The sequence below is a fragment of the Corvus kubaryi genome, unplaced genomic scaffold (assembly GCF_017639235.1).
Source record: "Corvus kubaryi isolate FWS band 111438036 unplaced genomic scaffold, C.kubaryi_AGA036_p1.0 37308, whole genome shotgun sequence".
In the NCBI taxonomy this organism is placed as follows: Eukaryota; Metazoa; Chordata; class Aves; order Passeriformes; family Corvidae; genus Corvus; species Corvus kubaryi.
Window position 1 is genome coordinate 14,246,625 of NW_024581096.1, and position 27,209 is coordinate 14,273,833.

Sequence of the window (27,209 nt, forward strand, 5' to 3'; positions counted from 1 at the left end):
GACAAAGTACCCTGAGTTTACATTTTGAAAGAAAATGTGAAAACATCTGCAGCCCCTGAATAAAACAACAAGTTCTTACTTAATGCTTTGCCATATATGAAAAGTAATTTCCAGTTGTTTCTTCTATGGAAAAACACATAGTATTGCCATCATCACATCCCACAGCCCACTGCATAAGATTATGCAATTACAACTGGAGATAAGAAAACCTTCCTCCATGGTTATTCTTTGGAGTCTCAGCTCCAGAGACTCCCTGCTCTCAGGGAGTCTGAATCACTGAAGTTGTCTTCTACTTCCACCTTTAATTTTCTCACAGCAACTCCAGCCCATTTTCTCTTTTGTAAACAGTAAGCTTGAAAAGATCATCTTTCTCCCTGTTGCTTATCTCCCTCTTCTCCAATATGGTGCAAGCATAAACAGGTTCAAACAAGGATTAAACCAATTCACAGAGCCACCGCTGCCAGCTATGAAACAGTATCTACTGCTGCCCAGAAAGGCTTTAAGCCATGGATATCTGTAAGCTGTAAGAGTAAGCCAGAGTCATAGCAGGTGAACTATATGCATGTGCCTTACACCTCTGCCTTGGGCTACACAGCATCCCTTTAGAAACAGTCTGTTAGGACAGACCTAGTACAGCTGTTTGTATTTTTTTGAACCGGCATGATTCCTGTCCTCCTGTTCCAGACTGCCAAGCCTCTCTTTTGAAAGATAACAATCTCCTATCATCCTCTCTCGAGACATTCTCATATTTTTCCCATTACTATTGAACTCTCTCCAGTACTCATTCCCATCTGAAGTCTCCCTTTTTGAACATGGATAGCGACAGCCCTCCTCTGCAAGAACATATTTCCTCTTAGTCATTAGCTATTTCTTTAATATAGAGGTTTTTCCCTATTGTTTTCAATTTCAGGACCACTGCTCTGTACAACAGCTTTGTGCCTGTTCCCCGTCTGCTGCTAGTGTAAACCTAGTCTTCCTCTGCTCTCCACAGATTTCCCCCTCACTGAGACATCACAACTCCCTTGCAACATTACAGCATCAGGGGTATGCATCTGAATCAAGCTTGGATGCACAACTGTTCACCTCAAATGCTGAAAATTACCAGTTAGCAGAGAGTTCTGGTGAACTCCAGAAATAAAAAAGTTATTCTCAGGAACTGACCCCGTGCATCAGACTGTGACAGAAAACTCAGCTATGACCGAACTACGTTCTCCTGGACCAAATGCAACATCACAGTTCTTTGCTTAGTCACAAAAAAGTCCCAACAAAGCCAAAGTGCCAATGATGCAACAATTCAAACGCTATAAACTCACCTCCCAACCCTCAAAGACAAATCTGGAACCACTAAGCACATGAGGGACAGAGGTGTTTGGCCAGGATCAGATAGATGTGTCTTACAAATAAGCCATTGCAAACAGCCCTAGATCTAACTATGACAAATTGAAGACCTGCACACATCAAAAATACAAGTATAAACAATATCCATTTGGGGTGTTAAGAAAAGCAGTAAGAAAAAACAGATTACCTATGACTCCCTGTTGGTATCCCTTGCCAAATCAGCCTGGCTATCCTGAACAACCGCAGCCTAAGGCAGACACAAGATTTAACTTTTTATATTCCTGTAATTGCTGACAGGAACCTGCAATAGGTCTGTTCATACTTCACAAACTTTTCTGATTCCTTAGACTTAGTCCATCGAGTCACAATGACAAGAAAAGTAAGAGGGAACAGAAACAGCCCCACCTTCCTACGCAAAATTTAACACACATGGAAGAAATTTATATTCCATTTAGACTCCGATAGTTTACTCTCAAGCAGGAATATAAATGTGAGACCAAATTAAGAAATGGTTTTACAAGCAAATAAAAATAACTGGACCAAGGCAGATGCCTAAATGAATACTTTTTGCTCTTTTTTTCCCCCTTTTAATCAAATTCCTTTTAAACTTCTCCACAGTTTGTGTAAGGTGTCATTTATTCTCCAAAGTCACAGAGTTCCTTGATGAGATGACTTAGTCTTTTACACTGCAGAAAAAAACCTCAACAAAATAATCAGAAGTGTTAGCAGGAAGACGAAATACTGCCCATATACTCGAACAACACCTTTGTATGTGACTCACCATCTCTGCTAACTCACTTCTAGGTCTCTAAAGTGATTCAGCCAAGGAGGCCTACTGTTGAAAAGACAAAATGCCTTCCCTAGCTGCTGTTGGTACAGATAATCCAAGGTAAATCCAGGGACTCTATTCCCTAAGCAGGAACCTAGTGTTGCTTTAAAAAGCTTTAAACAGTGGCACAGACTGATGGTTGGAACAAGCAATCTGACTGCAATACAGGACAGGAGGGACAGAACAAATGTCAGAATATTCAGCCTCATACTCTCTTCACCCAACCCATGCTTCAATGCAGGATATGTTGGCAAATACACAACCTGAGCTGACTACAAAGAGAGCAAACAAAACAAAAAAACCCAACCAACAAACAAAAAATCAATGAAAACCAACAAACGGATGTGAAAAAGTCAAGAATTAAACCTTCTTTTAAAGGACATCAAGCACAATGCTGCAAAGTTCTTCTGCATCAGTGGAGTTGTCTGCGCCCATAGGGGGCAGGTTTAGCCCAAAGGCACCTTTTCAGAAAACACACAGTCACTTTAATCACTGCAGCTTCACTGATCCCTTAGATATCAACAATACATCTAGGAAGGCTCTGGCAACTATTTCTGGAACAGCCACACTCCACTGGCCACTACTCACTCTGCAGGCAGTCAGCGTTGAGCAAGTCTTGGCACTTCTCGTGGCACTTGACCCCGCACTCCCCGCAGCGCATTCCCTGCCGTGCGATGCCCCACAGCAGCCCCTCACATTCGTAGCAGTAGGTAGGAGTTGTGGCTGTCCACACTTCGAAGTTGTGTGGGGTAGTACAAGAGATGGGGTAAATTAAGGCTTGCAAGGTCTTCTTATAGACATGAGATTTCTGAAAGGCAAGAGCACATGTAAACCAACATCCAGGAAGGTGACTGAGCCTATTTTTGCTGGTTGACACAAGAGTTTTACAGGAAAAGGCATGACCAGTGCAATAAAGCTACACATTTGAGGTGGACAAACCTATCAGGTATTTACATGCTGTATCAGAGGACACACAGCCCCTTGCCTTCCAAAAACGTCTCCCTAGTCATTTAAAAAATCGGAAGACAACAATTAATGTTTGTGAGTGGGAAATATCTTGAATAAAACAAGTTTCACACATTGTCCCTTATGGCAGATAGCACAGACAGAAATGGTAGGATTACTGAGATCAAGAAGAGTTTGGACAATGGCATCAAGCAGATGATGTGACTCCTGGGGTGTCCTGTGCAGGACCAGGAGTTGAACTCAGTGATCCTGATGGGTGCCTTTCCAACTGTGATTCTGATATTCTGTGATTCTGTGTTTCTACATTTTTCAGAATTATATTGATACATTATATATTATTTTTACGTGTTTAGTGTCTATAAACAAATGATACAGGAAGCTTTGCATCTATATTTCTAGACATCTGTGAAGCTGGCTCTGCACCTCAGAGAGCCAAATCTGTTTAATTTGCTTACTAAGAATTAAGAGAAGCCAAGCAACCCTCCTACTTACCAGCTCTTCATCTTTGAGAGATGTTCTAGTGGCCATTGCTGAGGTAATTCCAGCTTTTCGGGACTGAACCAGTGACTAGGGAGGAAAAAAATTTTTTACTCACCACCAATATTTACAAGTGCAATGGCATTACGTCCAGAGATGTGAGCAAAGGGACCCTGTCACGCCTGACACTAAACCAACCATCTACTGCATTTAAATTGGTTTCTTAAAAATGACTGCTCATATCTCAGAGGAGTCAAATGAATACCCTGAAAGGTCTCCAACTTATTTCCATCTGTCCATAACCAGTCTCACTCTAGGAAATTTCTATCTGTTTCTCTGAAAGAAATGAAAACCTGGGTTCCCATCTCCACTTCTACATTACGGTAGCAACAGTAACTCTTCTACTGTCTAAGGTGACTACAACAGACTCACTTTTCTATATCGAACTCCACTTATATCCAAAAGGAGATTACTTCATCAGCTTTACAACACATAAAACACCCCAAAATGTGACAGTAAAGAGTTGCAAGTAACAAGGATAAAAGAAAGGGGAGTGAGTTGGGAGCAGAGGTTTGAATGTGACAGTGTATCACATTCATCAGCCATCACTGAACACAATGAACTACATTTTCCCCTCAAAGAACTGCCTTTCACACCATGCCAACACTGCTCTGCAGTTGTGGACAGCACAGGGCAGTGGTCTTTGCAGCACCTCACAGTGGCATACAAGGAATTTCTGCAGCCACTCCAGTAACATGAAGGCAGAGAAGGGTCTTTAAAGGTAGCAGCATTTGCTATGAAATCATCCAACTCTATCAGTTTTGTACCATTTATGTTCTGCTTTATGCTGTTTCAACAGAGACTGAAAAAGTTCATTCCAACAGTGATGGAGCAGGACAGAGTGCTGGATATGCATTCACTGCAATAGTGCAGATTCAAAACAAAAAGCAAAGAAGTAAAGGGGGAAATAAGGTAAGTAAGGGATTTTTTTTTTTTCTGGGGAAGACTTGATGGATAGTCTTCACCTCGACTTACCATGGCCTGTGAAGAGAGAGAATGAATGCATTCAAGGGAAGTAACACAAGTTAATGCCATTATTGCAAAGATTTAAGATACAAGCAGTTAGCTAGACACATACCAAGCTGCCCATGCATAAGCTGGCAGACAAAATTGTATGCATCTTTTCACATGAATTACAGGATATAGTAACTTCGGTCTTTCAGCTGTTACAGCATTTCTCTCAAGTATGAAATCACTACGCGTACTGAATACAGCCAACAGAAAACCATTTGTCCTGCAGAAGCCTCATTTCACCATCTCATACAAGCATATGAAAGTTGTCCTCATTACTCACTTGGTTCTCATGCTTCCTTCAGTGCAGAAGTCTACTGGCAATATTGCAAATATATTTTAAAATCCAAGCACATATGCTCGTTTATCTATCCTCTGTAATTCCAATCTTCTGGTAAGCTGCCAAACCTCACATGGACATTATAACTTCCCCTAAACTATGTGATTTTTAGCAAAACATTTAAAAATGATGCAGGCCTAAAAACAATCAAATATTTTGTGTAGAATAAAAAGGATAAAGAACATGAAAAATACCCTGTTTCTGTCAAATGATTGAAATTGTCTACAAAACCAAAAACTCATTCTCACTGAGATTTTTCAAGCACTATTCCTAACTCTTTAGCGTAAGAATTAATTTAACAAAATGCTTGAAGTGACAGTGAATGTGCCCATGTATTCAAAAAGTAAAGCCAGCCGCATAAATGCTGTGTGGCAGAAGAGAAACAAACAAATCTCTTACCAGATCACTGACAAGTGGAATTGGCTTTTTTTTGCGTAGATCAGGCATGCTATCGATGCCATAGAGGCCACCAGCAGGCCTGGAAATTCAGGAGGGAAAAAAAATTATTAATTTAGGGTTGAGAGGGGTGAAGAAGGAGATGCTTTACTGCAGGAAGAAAAACAGCCAGAAGATTATACTTAAGAAAGTGTAAAGTTAATGCTAAAAACAATTAAGTGTTTATCTTCACACACAACAATCCAGACATTTCTGCCTGGCGTTGGTGGCTAGGAGGGAGCACTCAAAGAGGATCAGCCCAGGGGCAGGATGCTGCTACCCATCTTCTGATTCAAGTCTAGAACACACTTAATACTGGCCCTTGAGGTCCATATAATTACTAGGAAAAACCTTATATCGAAGGAAAAAATATATTATTTTTAATTCTATAAAAGAGACTATTCACGGTACTCAGCATTTCAAGCCATGTAGACCTGTACACACAAGAGATGGCATTTGCTGGCAGAAGTGACAATGGAGCAAAAAGGCCATTACCCTAGCAACAGTCACAGCCTGATGAAATAAAACACTATAACCTGCTTCCCTCCTGACGAGACCAGGCTGGATAATTATACCTGGATCCCGCCACTCACTGGCAACATCACATGGATGTAACCCTGTACTTGAGGAAAGTCTGTTAATCCAGCTTAAAGGCCCTCAGTAAATGCATTCATTTCTAAGGACTTTAGATAATGCTGTTTCCTAAAGCTGGAAACTGAGCATACACCTCTCTGCTGTGGCTTCCTCCCTGCAACAAACACCCAGTCCAGCAGGCAAAATCCACAGCACCTCTCAGTGTCTCTCTCACCTTGCCCATCTCCACTCTGCCCTCAGGTCTTGCTAACATTAGGAATATGGTTCCCGAGGCCTTTTTCTTGATTACAGAGACTGCCTCTCCATCCTTAGCAATTTGCCTTCACTCCCTACCACTCTGCCTAACACATTTTGGCATTTGATAAACTGGCTGGCAATTTCAACCTGGGTATTTTGTTGATTTGGTACAACATACCCTGTCAAAATGCTTTGCAGGAACATTACAGGAAAAAGGAGTATGGGACAAACTGTTCCTACAGCCATAAAAACCACACGTGGACCTACCTTTCAAAACAATCTAGGAAATCAAACTGCCACTACAAATTTGCATATGCCACGAAAAATTGTGGGGTTGATAAATGACAAAAGGCAATCTAAAACCATCAGAAAGCAGGGCCTACTCAAGCCCCCTTAAATATAGCCAAATGTAAAAAAAACAAACAATAAAACGTCCAACGTGACCAAACCTATACTACAGCTTGAGGATGGACAAGGATGTCACAACACAGCCTAGCACAAGGCTGTGCCAAAGAGGAAAACAGTCCATTATTACAGAAACATGTGACAGAATTGTAATAGTAAAATTGGCTTTTTTGACGGGGCGTAGGAGGGTGACGTGTCCGAGCCATGGCTGAGCTGACAGCTGCTGCTGGCTGAACAAGCCTGGTGGGAAGGTGTAACTGCAAGAGCCATGTCAGCTTCGCAGTTTTCCAACAGTGCAGTTTTCCATCACTGGAAATCCTCACAGTGAGGCCACACTGTGTTTTTTACCAGAGGCTATCACCATTCCGAACAGAGAACTCCAGAAAAACTTTTTGACCAAGTCACACTGCAAAAATCCCTCCTTATTATAGAAAAAACTCACCCACATCAAGAAATAAATACATTTATATTCCCAGATTTGTCTGCTGCCCTTATGTTATAAAACCTTTCTGATACTGGTGGTACTGTTTTGGGGTAAAATAGGTGTCATGGCAGACTACTCAGATGATGCAAAGAATCCCAGGATTACTTACACTACAACACAGTTTACTGATAAGATTTGTGTGAATCACTTGAATTATGAAAGCATATACAAAATAGAAAGGGAGAGACTACAACCTGAAAAGATGCAACAAAATGATCAAGTAAATGAACAAGAAAAGTTCCAGAGTCAATGCTCCTGCTAACAGTCTTTTCCTACATGATTTCAAAGTACTTTTTCTCTAATTTAATTGAAAGGAAACTGTGGTACTCTGACATTTCCCAGGAAAGAAAAAGAACATAAAAATTGCATGCTTTATAAATTCAAGATGAGCCTATATAAATGATTGTGTTTGAGAAACATGTCTAGTTACAACTTGATTTGTTGCAAAATACTTTTGATAGATTGAGGTTTATGAGAGAACCAGTGGTAAGCCAGGATGACAAACATATTTGAAAGGTGCTTGTATTCATCACTGAAGAAAGGTGTCCTAGTACCTACATAGTTATACACCCAGATGACCTGCTTTTAGCTTGTTAATATTAATTTTAAAAAAATTCAACAACAATTCCCAGTTTTCTAAAGTGTTGTGTTTTCAGCTACCTCAGCCTCTTTATTCAAGCACAACTACTACCTCGTTTAATAAAATTACTGTGTTTGCACAGAGAGAAGAATTGACAGTGCCTCAAATATGCACAGTGTGGCTTTCTATGTAATAAGGTAACTCTCCTCTGCAGTGGATGTAATATTTATAGCATTATTATGGAGAGCTGTATGGAGGAGTGAATAGCATTTCTGTATGAGAAGATGATTTGCACTAATAAATAAAAAATACAAATACTACACCCAGAGACTGATCCATAATACCAATTGTACCTTTTTTTTTTAAAGTGATCTCTCCAAAATCCATGATTACAGACAGGGAGCTACTGTTGCCTTATACTATTAATGAAAATTGCTTGAAGCATGTATTCTTCTTTTAATACAAGTTGTATCACACAGAAGCCTCCATTAGATCTTGACAATCTAAGAAAGCTAAGGTGATTTGCAATGACAGAGGACGACTACTTCCTTCGAAGAAACACAGCTCTAATCTTCACATTAAAAGAACAACTCCAAACATAAATGCTTTCATATACTTCGAAGCTAATAAGCCAAAATATGGCTAAGGGTGGAATTAAAGGTTTACCACCCACAACCACCTTCTCTGGGAATCCCTTGCACAGGGGATACAGTGAGTATGACAAACTTTTGTCAAAACTACATTAGCCAGACTGTTTAGTTATATCTTGCAGAGAGGAAAAAAAAAAAATTACAGACTAGAGCAAACAATGCCTCAAATCGACATAACACGTATTTAAGTATTTCAGGACTGTAGGTGTATCCACCTTTCAGACTAAGAAATCATTTTGTGTGCATGAACCAATAAACTGAGTACATTGTCTCCTTGTTAAAGGAAGGTGCTGTTTATAGTTACAATAAATCACTGTGTCCTGCTCCTGCAAATTGCCAGTTCTCCAGCAGCCCGCTCGCTAAGTCCCAGGGTCCTTGGGAAAAGCAGGGGGTTGCTAGGCAGCTCCAGGCATCCACAGGTGATGCTTCGAGGGAACATCAACACCACAGAACAATGACTCCAAAAGCAGACAGCCATATACCGAAGCTTCCAATTTAACTTCATGTTTTATTAGGGAAGCTTCCTTCAATAGTATGAGAATTAACTTAAGCACGTAGCAAGCAAATCTCTAGCCAAGATTTCAGGGCAAATCTTGCTGCTGCTGACTGATAGCTCCTCATGGGTGCCCCACCACCAAACCAAATCATCCTGATCGTGGTACCAGGCACATAACCTGTAAAATGTGTCACTGCCTTTTTCCTGCCAGAGGATCTCAGGGAAGCTGCCGTGGTGGCACCTATTATCACGGAGTGTCATGCCGAAATTACAGTCAGAATTTGTCTGCTTCATTTGCTGCAAGTAGTGTGTTGTGAAGAGAATGCACGACTCATTCACAAGAATCACTCTCATCTGTGCAAAACAGGCATGAGGAGCACTGCTTTAAAAATACAAATTGCAATAACTTCTAGAGTTAGGGCAGTTTTAGCTACTACAAGGAATCATTTAAAATACAGAAGACTTCCCCAAACCTATCTTCTTCTTCTAAGAGCAAAAGACACAGCACTTTCAGAGCTTCTCTTCCCCCCCTCTGCTGCCACCAATGACTGATCCAAAAGAGAAGATTTCATCCAGACCACTCTGAGGTACTCAGTAGCAATTATTTAATACGGCTGCCATAAGCACTTGCCACCAACACATTACAGATTATACATTGCAACTATAGCCTTGTTCTTAACCACAGGTCCGGAAGAGCTGTCCACCTACAGCTGCTTAAGAAGAGACTGAAATATAGCAGCAGCCTGGCCCTCAGTGAAGTCTGGCCACTTGATTACTTCATTAGAAACATCAGAAATGCTATTTTTACTTGGACTGAACTGCACACCTGTGAAGTACACTGTAATCATAAATACAGGGATAAAAGGTCTCAAAATACCACTTACCCTCCTTTGAGCCAGGGTGGTTTCGATGGATCAGCCTCATCTTGGCCCTGAAGTGGGGGAAGAGAAAAGAACAACATGAAATTACTTTCCAGGAACACCAGAAAAAGTATTTGTATTATATTCTGTGGAAAGGGTAATAGACCACACTGCATGCAGGCAAATGCATACAGAAACTCACTCAAGCACCTCCAGTGACCAAGATGCCAGGATAAGTCATACAGACACAGACAGACTATGCAATTTCATTGAACAGCTAGGACTGGAACCTGAAGAGCCTGTTCAGTGCAACTTCTCATTCAAAAGGCAGTCTTGAAGACAAACGTTTCATTTTTTTCAAACTCCAACGAGTTATTGGAGAGCTCCTCTTACTACAGGTCACTGCTTAACACGAATGTTGTCATAATGAAGATGTTATAAATTGAAAGCCCTTGTATGAAATGCACAAATGACAGAGTAACACGAACCTCTGTATGAACACTTGGGAGTTTTGCTCGTGCCCAAATGCAAAGACTCTTTAGTCCCCTAAGCAGAGAGGTCCTATTACAGAGTCACCCATTTATTTGAAAGTATTTCATTTCCAACAGGCATGAAACAAGGGCCACCACCTGCAGGTCAACTGGGATCTCATGGTGTGATGGAAAACACAACAGACTGCAAATGTGGGGATTCATATTTAGGAATTCAAACCATGTTCTTATGTTCCTATTAGGAGTGCCTTCATAGAGTGATGTTCTGTTTCTCTGCAGATCTTCAGTGGACTAATTAGAAGTGATAAGTACCTGAACACTTGAAATGTACCTGGAAGAAATGGTTACCTGTAATCGGAAACCTCCTTGTTTCAGCTCACAGGTCATATGTTCTCCTGCACTCCCTGAACGAAATGATGCTTTCACACAGGACTAAGCAAGTCACGATGCAAACATTTAAAAATCCAACCTCAGATAATCACATCTGCCAAGAGAATAAGGAGGCTGCAACTTGCACACAGAGAAAAAGTATTTCCAGCCATGGGACTCACAACCTGAGAGTCAACAAAGTAAAGGAGCTTAAGTCAGGAAATAAGATCCAACTCTATGCAAGACAAAAGAACACGGCTCCAAAAGAAAGGGTTCTTTTTCCTTTCTTCTCCTCTCTTTTTTTTCCCCTAACCTGTGCTTTGGGTGAGCTGTGCAACCCCAGACTGTTCACAGGTAAAAGACTCCCAAGAAGACCAGAAATAAACAAGGAAAAGGAGTTCTCTTTGAGGTATGAACTTGAACAGAAGCAAACGTCCTAACTTTGTACTTTGGAGTCCTACAATTTCAGGGATAGGCAGATTTAAAGACTACATATTAGTAATGTTTATTATTTTATATTTAAACAGATTGAACAGTATGATGTTATCCATAACGGAATGGACACGATCAGACAGGCCTGCAGAGCAGGAAGGGGCCAAGAGCCACAGCCCAGTACAGTGCATGTTTCCCCACAGTTGCAGCAGCACACCAGGCTCCACTAAGCTGTGCTTCCAAAACCCCTCAGCCTGAAACCTGCATTTCCTCCTAAGGAATATGAACCAACTGCTGGTCAAGAGAGATTTCATAAACCAAATGCAACCAGATCCTTCTGAGCACACAGGGGAGGACATCTCTACCTTTGCATCTGAACACTTGGAAGAGCTGTGGTTAGAAAGCAACACTAAAATGGACAAAAGTTTCATACTGGATTGAGCTTGGCACCAATGGCTTGGCTGTGCTGAATGACAGAGAATGACAAACACTAATGTGGAAACATTGACTGGCAGAAGGTATTAGTAATAACAAAGTTTTCAATCATTTGACATGATAAACTAAATATAAGTGACTGGTATTTGAGACATTAACAGACTACAAAAGAGTGTGTTCACTGCAGACTGGAGACCACAACAGCATCAAGAATCTGGGAGAAAGGCGGGAGGGGAAGATGCAGGGAAAGCTGTTACCTAGTTGAGCAATTTCTTACAGGCAACCATGAGTCAACAGAGAACAGTCAGGAATGTAGATGTGGGGAGGCCAGAAAGTATGATCAGGAAACAAACCTCCATCATGTCCCAGATTTGTGACATGCAAAGTAAAATTTGCCAGGAGCTCCAGATAATTAAAATAAATGAGTAAAAGTATAATTTATTTTTACCAAGCCTTTCAGACACGCAAATAAAAAGAAAAAAAGAGGCAGAGCTTCTCTAGGGTCAAGATTAAAAATCGTCTGGGTGTAACAGCAGAAAACAAAAGAAAGGGCTTTCAGTAAGTGGCAATATTGATGCAGGGCCAAAGCAGGTGATGGCTGTGTGAAAGCAGGAGTTACCACCTGCTGAAAGCAAAGTAAAGAGCTGATTTGCTCCAGGCAGCCTTCTCCCTGAGAAAATGCCAAGAGAACCAGCACCTGACATCCATCAAACAAGGGCTAATGCCTTGAGACTGTGGAAGAGTCAGTGCAGTACCCACAGTTAAAGTGTGTGTGTGTGTGTGGAGGAGGGAAATGTGATCCAGATTAGTGCAGGACCATTACTGGCTTCAAAAGCTTGAACGGGTTCTGAGCAAACATGAAGGAAAGAATTAAGACGGAGGCTACTGAAAACCAGGAAAAAGTATAACAGAGGCACAACCAATCCTGCAAACATTCTGTGCCTGTTTCACAAAGGAACTCTTTTTCTCTAACCATAAAATAAATGATGAACTGAATTTTCATTTTAAAAAAACCCTTTTGATGCAGAGCCATGTGACGTTAATGAGGCCGGATAAGCTGAGGAGGAGGAAGGAGCTTTCAGGTGGATAAACAAGTAACTGTAACTGAGCCAGCCATGGACAACGCAATAAGGAAGCTAGTGGGAGTAAGTAGGATCTGCTGATAAAATCTGGTTGGTTTGAAATGACAAACCCAGGGGAATTATTGATCCTGAACTCATAGGTCCAGTGGAAAGAATTGATGACAGTAAACACTGTAACAATGGAGGATTAAACATGGAACAAATGGCAAGGCCAAAGCCCCGAAGGCTGCCATGAATTTGACTACATACAAGCTGTTCCTCAGTGGAGAAGAGCATGTGACAATAGATTTGAGTTCTAGTCATCACACTGACATAAGCTTCCAATGATACAGCCAGGTAGAAAGAGAACATAATCCATAGAATATGTCCAATGAAATGTCTCCACAGAAATAAAAGCATAAATACCTTTGTACTGTGCTGGCAAGATTCCTTCAGAAAAGTATATGAAATCTTTTTATTCTGTACCAAAGTAAAAAAAAAATCACAAAGGAAAACAGCAAAAGCAGCTGGAGGATATAAACACAATACTACAGGAGAAGAACAAAGCATCCTGCTTACTCTAGCAAGAAGAACCTTTTCCTGTGTTTGTTCAATAGGTAGGTGAATGGGAGAAGAACTGCAGCTAAACAGAGGTTGAAAATTCAGAGGTGTCTCACCACAACAGTTCTGTAGAAGCCTTTCAAAAGGAGAAGCAGACACCAAACCTAATCAGTTCTAGAGAAGGAAATTGGGAGGTTTACATACAAGGAAATGGCATAATATCACACAGTGGCAGTCACCAAGAAGTCCTCTGCAGTCCCTTCTTGTGCTGACATACGGAGTCAAAGAACCAGAGGCTGCATTAGCTACAAGTGCTGGCATGAGGGTTAAGACGCCTCCCCAAGTGCCAGTTAAACACAGTAATCCAGAGTTTGCACCCCTGTTGGGAGTAAGAACTCTTCACATACTCCTCCTCATTTAAAGAAAGCAAACAGCAATATTGTCCCTCCAGATGGATTTGCTGCAGGTGGAGAGGTTCCAACCCTCCAAAGGCACCACTCGTGCCAGGACACAGCAGGCCTCCAGTAGCTGCCCTGGGACTTGTCACCAGCCATGGGTCTGCTCAAGTTCAGCCCATGCCAGCAGCCTGACCTGCTCAGAGCCTGGGCAAGCAGCAGAAACAACAGGCAGGTGAGAAGAGCACTGGAACAACTGCTAGAGTTTTTAGCACTGTCCTTCGCAGGGACAAATGGGAGGGCAAAGGGAAAGCAGACACATTTAAAACCCTGCCATCCACATCCTGCATGTCACAGAAAGTGTTTTGCTGGCTTATGGCCTTCTCTGCACAGCTCTATCACTTGATCTTTCCTTGAAAGCAGCCACACCAGGCTGAATCTGGAATGCGATTTTTTTTTTTTTCTGGTGCTGGTGGATGACATTTTTATACGTACTGTCCAACGTATACTTTCAAATGGGGAAGTGCTTGTGACCCCTAGTACTGCAGTATGTTCACTCACAGTAAAGTATACCATAATCCGGCGCTGAAAGGTCTTCTCTAAATAATTAAAGTTTCTTGTCAACCAAGAACCAGTTAGCAAAACAATGCCAGTGACAGAGCAGCATAAATTTAAGGCCCTTAAATTAAAGGAAGGCAACAGACATGGACACTCAAGGCAAGTATTCAGTCATAGGAAAGGCAATGTTTGGTGAAGCCTAAAAAGGAAACAACAGTTTTGCTTACTCAGAAAAAGCAGCAGCTGGGCTTACAAGTAACTTGAGAAGTTATTTAACAAAGTTGCAATTTTCAAATTTTTCAAATTCTCTCCTACACAAGATACTTTAATAGAACAAACAATTATGCACTTCTGTAGAAGAGAAAGTGAAAGTCCATAAAAAGGACAGAGGGGCATAAAAAGAAATAAAAAATCATAAAGTCTGGAGCAGTACAAGGGAAAGGAAGAACATCCACAGATGTGTTAGCTCTCCATATAAATCTAGCTCTCCTCATAAAAGGCTTCCTAACAATGTAATTTTCCATCACATTTAAGTACTGTGTCTAGCACATTATCCTCTTAAGATATAAAACAGATGTAAAACATGTAAAGCTGCTTTATGCTGCTTTATTTAAACAGATAAAAAGATCAATAATAACTTATTTGTTTTGAAAACCATCCTAACTTGTTTTCAAATACCATGCTTTATTATTAAACCTCAAAAACCTCAGTTAGATATAGGTTAATCTGAATCAGGCTAAAACAAGGAGCAACTGTTTCACTGACAAAATTAAACTTCTGGTCATGCCTAATTAGAGCATTTCTTCAGTGGCATTAACAGAGTCAGACTGAACTAAATCTTCCCAATTAAACAACTCAGTCTTGTGTTTCAATGTCTTCATTCAGTCAAGTATGCTACATTTTACATGGAATCCAAAGCTGCAACAAGTCACGGGATTATTTTAAGTTCATTCTGTATTCTGCAACAGCATCCATTTAATTGACGGCTGAAGAGCCCCAAAGGAAGCTCCTTCTTGCTGATGGATCACCTGGAGCCACTCTTCCAGCTGCCAGATGGGAAGTTTAAAGGAGGTTCCAGTGGTTTTGCACTGAAGCCAAAATGGGACTGAATTTAACACCGGTATTTGACACCAGGTATCTCTGCATTCCTGAAAAAGCATTAATGGACAGATATTTACCAGTAAGAAGGAAACAAAACTGCTGATACATGAGTCAATAAAGCTTAGAAATGCAAATTCATCAAACTCCATGGATGGCATTTGCACGGAGGCCCAAAATCCGTTCAAGGTTCAGCTTCTCCTGGAAGCCAGTTTAGCCTCATTCATACAGCTACGAGAGAGGGGGAAGCACAGCAGGCACTGAATGCATATAGCACAGAGTCATGAAAATAAAACAGCTGAGGATCCGAAAGCCAGTAGTTTCTCTATGTGAGTTGCTAACGCAACTGTTGACAAAGCACACAGCAGTCGACAAAACAATTCTGCAGATCCTCCTAGGAGGAAAGAGTTACCTGTTGCCCACAGGATAATGGGCGGAGAGGTAGCCAGTCCACGAATAGAAAGACAACAACTATAGGTATTAAGGAAAAAGTTCTGCCCTTCCCATGGGGCATAGGGCCCTGCTCAAAGCAAAGTGACTATCTAAAAAGGCATGGGACCTGCAGCAGACCTTTCAGCATCCAGTCTTGATTAATCTCACTACTACAGCCCATAGATATACTTTCAATAGATGTACTTTTGACTTTAATTGATGAAAGTGGACAAGCCAGACAGATGAAATGAAATAATACAACTGAAGAAAAATGAGGAAATACTTGGTTTAAACAAGATTCATAAAGAGGAAGACTGGAATGAGCAACTTGTCCTCTGCACACGTGGTGCCTGTGCACATCACACACACCCCACAGAGCACTGAAGGGAGATCACTCCAAGCATTCATGTTTTCCTCTTTCTACAAGGTCATAGGCACTGAACAGACTCTTAACTTATACACAGTGTTAACAATGCCCCAGACAACCATGACATGCTAAACTGAATCTCAGAGCCTCAGTGGGAGCAACTGGCTACAGGAAGATGAGTCATGCACACACAGAGGTTTCAGAAAGAGATGCTGGTTACAAGGGACAACATGTACAACCTGGAGCTCTCCTCTACCTCCTTCTGCAAAGAAAGAAAAAAAAAAAAAAAAAAAGAGAAGAAGGAGAGGAACAAAAGTTAGTAGACCAGCTTTCTGCCATGAGTTCTGTAAAATGATTTTTACAAAAATTGGGGTAAAGGTTTGCCACAAGTTGATAACACATTTGTGCAGCAGAGAGTTTTCCCATGCACTTCCTGGGACATGTACCAGTCAATTAATCACTAACAGACAACCTTGAATTAAACTAATCAGATTTCATCCATAACTACACATGCATAAAAATATATGCTTTTGAGAGCTCTTTTTAGAGTTACCATTCCTGTTTCATTAACTGGGGATTTTTAAGTAATCTTAATACAGAACTGGAGCTGCCGTTTACCATACAAGAAAAAAACCCTGTATTTATTATAAGGAGGGACAAATTTGCTCCCCTCTCCCCCAGACTGCATCCACTGCCTGCATCTGAAACATATCCCCTGCTCCCTTCCTCACCCCCTGTACATTTTGCCCGGTATGAGGAAACTGGCAGCTCCCACGGAACACATTTTGCTTTTGCAAATACCATAATGCAGAGAGATATTTTCTGAGTTTATACATCTAGGCAATTTTCCTCTGAGCAAAAAAAAATCCAGAAGCCTCCTACACTAAATCTCATGTTTATGGATAGGCAATTTCAAGGCTAGTAAAGTTACATGAGAGTCATACTCAAAACTTCCGGTACAGACATGGTATTTTTTAAGTCTTCCAATCAGATACTTCTCTATCTGCACAGAAGAACCGTATTACTCATTTGTGTATGAAAGATGGAGGGGAAGGAATATCTTCATGGCAACAGGAGACACTCAAATTGGTGTAAAAGCAAAAATAGTTTTTGAAGTTACTGTCTATATGGGTGTAATTACAGACATGCAATCACTAAGACAGGAAAATAGAGAAGCTATTTTAACTCAATCGCTAAGGAGAAGTTGAATTACTTTAGCAAACGAAGTGCTGGATTGTAGCTAAAATAAAAATCCTATTTTCCACCTTAAGACATGCCTGCATGGATGCTCATTAGGGGAGGAAGCCTCTGGACCACCCTGGAGGTTTCTCCTTTGGTGCTAATGGAGGAGAAATCACAAGCAGCAGGATGCTGCAACCACCAGTGTGGCACAAGTACCGTGTTTTGGCAGTCCGCTCTGCACAGACCTGCTGACCTGGAGAAACTGAGGAAACTTGGGGTCCCTTCAAGACTCAGATGGGAACACATTTTGTTGGGCATGGACCCTTCTGACTGTTCTCTCTAAAGTAATTTTCTGTACCATCTTCCTGCCTGTCCTATTCAATTAAGCCAAACCTTCTCACCTAGACAGGCACAATTTCACTTCAAGTCCCCTGGTTTTGTCCTTCTTTTTACACAGTCACTCCAAGCCCTTCCAACCCAAGCCAAATCTCTCCTGACTTGGTTCCTGGAGCGGTTTCAGTGAGTCTCAGGCAGACCCAGACACCCCTCATTCCTGGGTTTTTAATTCCTTTGCATTTAAACTCTAATCCTTCTTAGCATCTCCTGTGGAGTCTCGGGGCGCAGAAGATGCAGAAGACCTGGACTCGTCCCCTCTCAGGTCTGCTGTGGCTCTCAGTCAGGTCGAGCAGGGAAACCCTGCTTCTAGCCCCCAGCTGGAAAACACTGGGGACAGATAGAGTCTCTGGCAGTGCAACAGCTCAACAGTAGCAAGCTACCAGTGAGCATATGCAAACTACACATTTTTCAAAAGCGTATTCACTCTGCTCATTCAGGGTTGATTTTCCACAGAAAATTCCTTGACACAGACTAGCACTGCCAAATTTTAAGACCTCAGGGCACCAGAGCTTCTCAAATATAGGTCACACTTATTTTTATACAAATGCAAAGTTATAAATCTTGCATTAGACTAATTTTTGGATAATTACAAAAAACTGAAAACAACAAAACATTTTGTATTAAAATCCATACATATCTTTGACTTTGGGGCACCATCAGTTTAAGGTTGTTAGGGACACTTTCAGGCCAAATGTAAAATTTGGCAAAGCTCTGGGTAACTGCAGACACAGATTTAAAATCTTGCATCTCATTACAGCAGGTGCACTCAGTTTCATCAATGGTGACTAATTTGGTTAAACCCTGATCACAGAATTCTTTCACCATTTCACTTTTGAGCAGTCACCTTAAATCTCAAAAAATCTCTAGCATTTCATGGCTTTTCTTTAAACAAATTCAAACTATCATCATCTTCAGTTACACTTTTTGCTTTTTCTCAAATTCAAACTTCAAAAGCTTCTTCAGATTTTCAGGGGATATTTTTTCTCTTTTGACTTCCAATTAAACATAATTATTTATATGCATCTGCCAAGTTCCAAGTTCTTCTGGTAATTTGCATCTGTGTTCAACTATAAATAATTTAAACCTTTATGCCAGTGCATCATCTCTGAATCACCAAAACACGCATATTTACCAACACCTTCAAATTTATCTTCCATTCCTTTGCTGGAGGCTGCTAACAAACACATTTAAGAAAATACCTTGAACTGAACTTCCGAGCAAAGTGAAGTTCAGGTTCAGAACCAAAAAAACAGCTCCAGAACTGGGTTTTCAGTGGACCTTATCTGGGAACTGAAAAGGCTATTAACAACAAATTATATTTTTAAAGTAAGACACAAACACTCATCTACAGCTGGGACAAAAAAGCAAACCAACAACATTTCATTGCATTCCAGGTACGATCCTTTTTCCAAAGGAAGAAAATAAAAGCTTGGCTCTCACTTGAGTACATTGAAACAGGATGCAGCTTCTCTTTCTTGAAAAATGCATGCCAAAACAACACTATTTCAGACAGTCACAGAATCACAGAATGGTTTGTGTTGGAAGAGACCTTAAAGATCATCTAGTTCCAACTCTTTCCTGTCTAGCTGTCAGGATCTGGGCTGCTTTGCTCCCTGACATCTCCACCGTTTTTTTCCCAAGGTCTCTCTTTTTTTACCCTTTATCCACTGATTTCCACTAGCTTTGACTTCTTCCATCTCTCAGAGCACATTTGCTACATCGTGACTTCATCACATACTTATTTTTATAGCTTCAGTTGCCAAATCTACCTTATAGATCCACCTTTATGGGAGCGGCACACAAGTGCCACCAACTTTTTGTCACACTGGATGATGTTCAAGAGAACTGATTCAGGGAGGATCAGAAATCCCAATTCACCTTGGGGCCAGATCTAAGGTACAAAGTCCAGCTCTGCTGCTCCTCCTCCTCCTTAATTGTTTTGGCTACTTCTTGCCTTGTGAACGTGCCTGTGCTGCTCAAACTCTGCTGCTCAAACTCTGCTGCTCAAACTCTACTGAGATGAGCAGCCTCCTCTCACATTCAGAAACAGGCTATTTCAGTACTTCTGCTGTACTGTGGCAAATGCTAATCCCAACCACTGTCTGTTCCCTCAGGTTCTAAAATTAGGACATATGTCCAGGACTTGAGCACCACACAAACACCACCAAAAAAAAAAAAGTATCTGTGCCAAGCCTGCTAACAAATCCCAGTGTTTCCCTCATTAAAAACTTACTGTTTCAGCCAACTCAACAAAGACCTTGTACAAAATAAGAAAGCAGAGAGCTGATTACCAGCTTTATGATCTGCATAACTGAGAAGAATGCTGGTACAGAAATCAAATACGGGTTGACAGATTGTTTCTTCACAGTGAAAGCAGAGTCACTGGAAAAGCACTTGGCAGATGACTCCTTCAGTTGGGAGAGGATTATCTCTGATTATTCTGACCAGCTTTCATGATGGCAAGAAGAGTGAACACAGTATTTGATACAAGGAAGTTCACAACAAGTATGTGAAGATTTCAAGCTGTAGTTAAAATAACTTCCACTCTTGAAACAATGCCTCTTTCCTGAACTGTGTAGTGATTTGTAGAGATGACACTGAGAAAGCCTTCTCACCGCCTGGAGAGGGACAGGGAAGGTGGACCTACACTTCAACTTTAGGTTCTGTCTTACTAAATTGAGGCCTATCAAAACATGTCCCATCAAAAGATGCCAGTCAGCTCTATCATCACATCCTCAGGAAATGGTTTAGCAGCACTGCTCCACCACTGTATCAGTTCCCATCTGCTGCGGTCACACATTTCAATATCTGTGCTGGCAATAAGAGATGTATTTTGTTTCCCCAGAAACAAAAAATTTTCACCTCATGGACAAATTATGGAAAGAATACAAAAATACAAGTCTCAACTTTCCAAATTTTAAACTATTATTATTATTACTATTACTACACTATTATTACTGTTATTATTATTATTACTATTATTATTATTACTATTTTCTTTATTATTTTCAATGCTCTCTACTAGGATAACATCTAGCAGTGATTAAACACTGAGAACTCCCACTTTGTGGGATGTCACTTTGTGATGGAGTCACTTAAAGTCTAGATCCACTCAACTCACAAAACTGCAAATCTGGCTACTTATAGCTCAAATGCACACTTTGTTATCACATGTCTTAACTATTATATTTAACAAGAAACCAAGTCACGAATTATGATGAAAAACCTTAACACCTGCTATTTCGAAGAAGCTCTGCAAATCTCTCTCTCTCAAAGAAAAAAAAAAGGTGAAGCTTGCTAACTGGCATTTCAGTGTGTTACACAGTAAATTTCAGGGGGTTTTGTCAGTACTGTTGTACAGTGCATGTACTTCTCTTTGTAACTATTTGCTCACAACTTTTAATACACTCACAGAATATTCACAGTTCACCCACAGAATGAAGTGTTGGCCGCTGGCTGCACAAATACCAGATTTTGACATCTCCTTAAAAACATTCTTTTCATTTTACCTGAATTTGTCTCCTCAGCAGAAATCCAGTTTCCCTCCTGTGCTAATTCTTTTAAGAGTCTCCTACGCATTTGTCTCTTTTCCCTCAGCACATTTTTGAAATTGTTGATGCATTTGTTCAGGTAGATGGTCTCTGCGCACACCTTGTCAAGGCTCATGGGCCTACATTCCTTTGCTGGCTCAGCCAGACGGTTCACATCTTCTCCAAGCTCCTCAGGAGGTAATTGCTGCCCAGCAGGGACTTCACTGACAGATGATGGCATCACACTGGAAACAGGAGGCTCATGTGAAACAGAGGAAAGACTGGAAGGAGCCAATTGCATCTGAGCAGATGTTTCACTGTTGACATTCGTGTTTGCCTGGCTCTCAGAGGACTGACTAGGAGGGGTTTCTGCAAAGTAGTCAGAGCTGCCACCCATACCTGAACTGGTCAGCATAAGCGTGTTGTCATCATCCATCTGTAAACCACTATCATTTTCCAAAAGGATTTCAGAATCACTTGTTTCCAGTTTATGGAACACCACTTGCAGAGCAGACCTGAAGTGGTGAATAGCTTTCCCAAGCTTATTAGTGTAAAACTTCATGTCTACAAGATCAATGTTGTCCCTGGAGTGGTCTAGGAAATACTGGGAATTTTCCAGGACATCCCTAAAGACCTGATCAGTTGGATCTTGATCATTCAGGTCCATCTGGATCATATCTTTCAAGCTGTCACTACTATCAGCCATTTCATCTGTTGTATGATCATAGCTAATGGTTGTCACCCCACTAGAAACATCTTCTCTTTGAACATCACCTTTCTCTGCACTGGTAAATTTGCAAGAGTTATCATAGTCTGTTTCAATTTCTTCTGTGGTTATTCCCTCATCTTTTTCTAGAAGAGAAGAAGAATTCTCAGTGACGCTTTTAGTGTCAAGCCTCTGCTCACTACCATTACTTGAAGCACACATCTGGCTTGCATGGCCCGAAGAGTCAGATGAGCAGCAGTGATTTCCATCACCTGATTTGGGCGAATTGGTCACCTGTGAAGGTTCAGCAAGGGCCTGGCAAATGTCCCTGTCATCTGAAGGCTGCTCACTGCAGCTTACTGTTTGTGCTTCCTTTCCAGTTTCAGGTATCAAGGTGTCTGTCTTGGTCAAGGCTGACTTCTGCACAGAATCAAGTCTCTCCCCTGCACACTGTCCTTTCCTACTCGTGCTTTTATACTTAACCTGGCATGAGTCCATCTGAAGGTGCCCAACTGCATCAGTTCTCTGAGCTCCATCAGGATTCACCGAGTTCTGATTATTTTTCTTGAAGCCAGACTGCGAAGAGACTGAATCTGTTTTCTGGCCCCTCTGGCCATTCTGCCACTTTTGCTCCTCACTGGTTGCAACCCGGACCCCTGAGCTCTGCAGAAGGATAGACTTCTGTAAAATAAAGTCTCTCTGTTCACAACTCACAAGTTTCACAACTGCTGGTCTTGGCATTAATGGCTTGCCTGTACCAATATCTGACCTATAAGCATCTTTTATATACTTACTGCACTGAATACCATTGAAACAGTGATATTCAGACAAAAAGCTGCAGATAAGCTCTACTGTGTTTTCACCATCTTTCTCTGGGATGCCATAAAAATACAACACTGGCTCTTCCTTTTGTACCTCCCTTCTTGGCTCTCGAGCATGCATACCCTGGGATTTGCCACCAGAACCACCTTGCAAGCCTTCTATCTCACTCAAGACCGTGTCCACACAGCTGGAGACTTCATCCACAGAGCCTTTTATCAAGGTGAGGTGCTGACGGAGCTCTGCAATCTCTGTCTGGATTCGACTTATGCCCTGGAGCTCTTTAACAATGTAATCAACCACATCAGCTGAGCGGTCTCTTGATTGCCTTCTACGACTCTTGTACCCAATGGTCTTTTCCTGGGGAAAGCATCCTTGCCTTTCAGCTGCATCCCTCCAGCTCATGGTAATGCTCAGGGAAGAAAGGTCCTGCCCCTCAGACACTCTGCCCTTTATTTCAGAAGAGGTCTGCGTGATACCACCAGAAGAACTCCCCTGCAAGTCCTTCTTGTTCTGTTGAACTGAACATGGTATTTTTACGTAGCCACCCCAGTTCAGTTCCACTTCACCAACACACACTTCACTCACTCCCTTGGAATCACGTCCTCCATCCTGATGAAAGTCCCCTCCAGCCGTGGAAAATTCAGTGCTTGGAGAGCTCCTCTTGATTCCACAAACAAACATGTCTGATTCAATCTCCACCGGGGAGAGCTGGCAGCGATGTGCGTGGTTTGAATTATCATCCACCTGGCCTTGGAGAAGCCTCTTCATTTTGTCCCGCAGAAACAAATGGAGTTTTTGCTTCCGGAATTGCTTCCTGCCCTGCAGTTTTACAACAGGTTTTCTGTGCAGAAGTGAAATTTCATTTTCTTGCTTTTTCAATCTACTTCTAGCAAACATCATCAGCTGCACCTGTGTTTCTCATAGTGCTACAAGCTGCACAAGCACACATCAATCACTTCCCAATGCACAACTTGTATCCAGTTTTTATTCTGTCATGAGGCAGCTACCGAAAGAGGGGAAAAAGACATTACAGTTTGGTTCAGATAGAAATATCCGAGGTAACTTAAGCAGCAGAACAAAAAAACCCCAAAATCCTAAAATCAGCATACACATAAAATCAGACAGAAAGAGGATGTGCTGTTTAAAGTATACAGACATTGTCTTGGTTTTGGCCAACTCCCCAGATCAGGTTCTTGTTGTAATAAGTGTTCCTTGCTCCTTCTTCTATTCAAGAAAGTGAAGGGGGGAAAAAAAAAAAAAAAGGTCAAATTCAAGAAGCAATTCTGTGGCCATTTTTCTACCAGGTTTGCAAATTACTCTCAAGTTTGAGCTCCTGCAACTGTGCACTGTGTGATTTAATTACCCCTCTGAATACAGAATTCTGACATTAGAAATTCTATCCTTGCACGTTTCCCTTCCTTTCAAGTTCACAATCTTCATCCTTTCTTTTTTCAAACCAAAGCAGAAATCAAATTTAACTTGGCGCAGTACCAGCTAGCCCACAGGAATTGCACCAAGTGCTGTAAAGTGGCAAGAACACTGGATGACAGATTTTAGGAGTAAAAGCCTTTCTGCTATTTTAGTATTTTCATCTTAATATTTTGCTACAAAGCAGTAAAAAAAAAAAAGAAAAAAAATCCAAAAAACAAACCAAACCAAAAAAACCTCAAAGCTTGCAAGCTCCCAAGCTAACCTGCAGTTAAATATGCCACACTCAGCATATGCACAAACAGCCTGCGCCGACAGCATGAAGCTTCTGCATGTCACTTCTACTCCAGCTCTGAAGATTTTGCAGTGGATTATTTTCCCCTATTTAAATCCCCTCTGCAATGAGCAAAATAAAAACAAAAACCACCATAATGTTAACTACTTGAACTTCCATGTGCCTTTACTGCCATACTTACTAAGCAACATACAATCAGTTTTTTCCTCCAGAGAGTAGGGCACACAAGAGACCCACACAGGATCCTCCTGGAGGCAAGGTGACTGGAGAACACAAGTGTGTTTGATGATTCAGTTTGGACTTGCTGCCTGAAGCACATATTCTTTCTCATATTCTTGTTTTATTTAAGACCTATGGTAACTGTCTTTCATTTTTATTGTTTCACTTTGTGGGCAGGAAGGGAAAGAGTATTTTTTGATCTGGAGGAAGCAGCATTGCAAATACCAATCTCTGTAATAAGAGCTTAATTAATATGCTATAAAAGACGTTGCATCTGTGCTTCAGGTTTAAGTCCCATCATCAAGCATCTCAGCTGAACTTCCATAACAAAGGCACTACCTGCCCTTGTGCAGGCTAAACAAATTCTCTGTGGGATTGATTATCAGCTTTTTTAGAGAAAGCAAGCTTTAATTTTCTAGAATTTTCAGGCCATTGATCCAGAAAAATCTGTTGGGATTTCTGTGAGGTTTTTTTTTATCTAACTATTCCCTCACAGAAGAGGGCTGACATAAGGGATATTTTCTCAGACTATCTTCTTGCACCACTCACACAGTTTAGTCACTTTTACTTGATTGGGCAACTGATGTTTAACATCAAAAAATCACTTCTGTACCAGTCGTAAGAAGTGAACCCTTGGAGAGCAAGCAACTGGATTCAATGGCAGCCAAGAAAAAGAGCTCCACAGTTGTGGCTCCCTACATGCTTTGCTTGAGGGTAGCACACGGAAATGCTCATTTCAAGTATTATCCAGCATACTGAACTCCAAGTGCAAGGAGAAAAGCCTACATACGTTTGTGCAAGGCTTCCCTCAGAAAGCTCCATCTTCATTATGTTTCCTTCTGTATGCAGCTTTCAAGGCATCAGAGGGGCATAATGATCATTTTAGTTTTAAAAAAAAAATCAATTCAAGACAGCTTGCTCTCACTTCCTTTGTATGCTACAACACTCAAGAGCAGCAGCTTGTTACAGAAATCACTTTTTCCTGTTGAACACTTACTTGCAGGATTGCAGTCGTTCCAAAGCTAGCAGCTCAGTGCAAACAGTACAATGCTGTCATTTTTATCTATTATATATAGTATTTGTGGCATATGTGTACGTATTTATGAATATATAGGTGTGTATATATGTATGTATGTGTGTGTGTATATATATATATATATATACACACACACAAGAATATCTGCTTCATTGGAGATTTTCAAAAGCACATCTTTGATTTCATGAAATACCAGCAGTACCTTTCCATCTTTCCCCAAGGAGGACAGAAACTGTTTCCTCCAAAGCTGGGAACAAGGCCAGAGCAGAACACGTGGACAGCAGCTCTGGCTCAGAGGGAAGCCTTTCTACCTCTCTCTACAGTGGGTGGAAATGAACGGAAATCGCTGTTTACCACCAAAGATCAAATCACTGTCCACTGAGTGGAATGCCAAGAATCAAGTAAGAGAATCGCCCTCTTTGTAGCTCTCCCACAGGCTTCCTCCCTCCATTCCCCATCCCAAGCCCACACTCAGACCTGAAGCTCTGGGCATTCACTCATTCTGTGGGACCACTGGCTGGTCCCACAGTGTCTCTGCACCTCCTGCCAGATCCTTCCCTCCTCCTCTTCAAGGGCTGTGTGCCTGCTCCTGACCCCCTCCACTGCTCCAGACTAGGTGCTCTGCAACATGTCCCCTATAAAGTTCCCTTATTTCTGTCGTGTTGTCTGTGTTAGAGCCGTGCTTTTTTGTAGCACAGACATCTAAAGTGGGAATAAAAGTTAATGCAGGTTCACCCAGAAAAAAAACCCCAAAACCTAATCTAGATGCAAATCCCTGCTGAAGTCTTTTTCTCTTCCAGGATCACTCCAGGAGTCACACTAATACATAACAAGAAAGTAAGTCTTTAAGGAAACAATATTTCGATCCTGGTGTCCTGCCAGATGCTGCAAGCCTTCACTGACTGCACAAGGTTTGTTCTGATTGCCTTGTTAGGAGGCATCTCCTTCCAGGAGAACTCCATGCTCAGTTAAGGGCAGCTGTCTCTGGATGTGCAGGAGAACAGCATGCACAGGCACCACCATTTCTATGTTCCCCAACTTCCCAAAATAGAGCCAGGCTCAAGCTCAACATGAGGAATACATTGCTGCTTTACTTGGGGATGTTTGGGTTATTTTGCTATTCCCGTGAGAACAAAGCTGACATATTAGGATTTTAGAGAGGGGAAACAGGTGAGCTACCACAAACACTGCACAGCTTATTACCTTATCACTGGACGTACTTCTGAAATACCCCTGTAATGCATGAACAACAGAAACTTTTCGTCCTGACATACAGATTTGCCATGACAACAGGAGTAAAAGCATGTCATATGCCAGCATCCATAATGAGAAAAAAGAACATGAGACATCCCATGAAGGAGTAACATGCAATTATGTAATCTCTGCTCATCAGCTGGGGATCAGCCATGTTTTATCCTTACAGCACTCAGGGAAGGCAAGGCTCTCACCAGGGAGAGGGGAGGTGACTGCAACCCTCTCTGAGCAGTACCTTCAGTTCTGCGAGACACTGGACCAACATGGTTCAAAACAAAGGTAGTATTGTGTGCCTTCAGCACTACCCCACACTGCAGTGGGCTGGCTGCACTCTGGTGGAAGAAAACAGGGTGAGACTACAAAAATGAGGTAGGTTTATC

At 41.4% G+C, this 27,209-nt stretch overlaps 1 protein-coding gene across 7 annotated transcripts in view; it reads right to left on the reverse strand.

Moving 5' to 3' along the window:
- UNC13B (unc-13 homolog B) overlaps window positions 1-27,209 on the reverse strand; it is a 206,048-nt gene that overhangs the window by 75,195 nt on the left and 103,644 nt on the right. For 5 of the 7 annotated variants that reach the window (XM_042028646.1, XM_042028644.1, XM_042028642.1 and 2 more), the window contains 4 exons: window positions 9,787-9,833; window positions 5,421-5,499; window positions 3,626-3,700; window positions 2,756-2,975 (listed from right to left, as the gene is read on the reverse strand). In XM_042028646.1, the coding sequence (XP_041884580.1) occupies window positions 2,756-2,975; window positions 3,626-3,700; window positions 5,421-5,499; window positions 9,787-9,833 (421 nt within the window). Of the gene's footprint in view, window positions 1-2,755; window positions 2,976-3,625; window positions 3,701-4,645; window positions 4,652-5,420; window positions 5,500-9,786; window positions 9,834-27,209 lie in introns of all 7 variants that reach the window. The other 2 variants (XM_042028645.1, XM_042028643.1) reach the window with 1 other exon arrangement.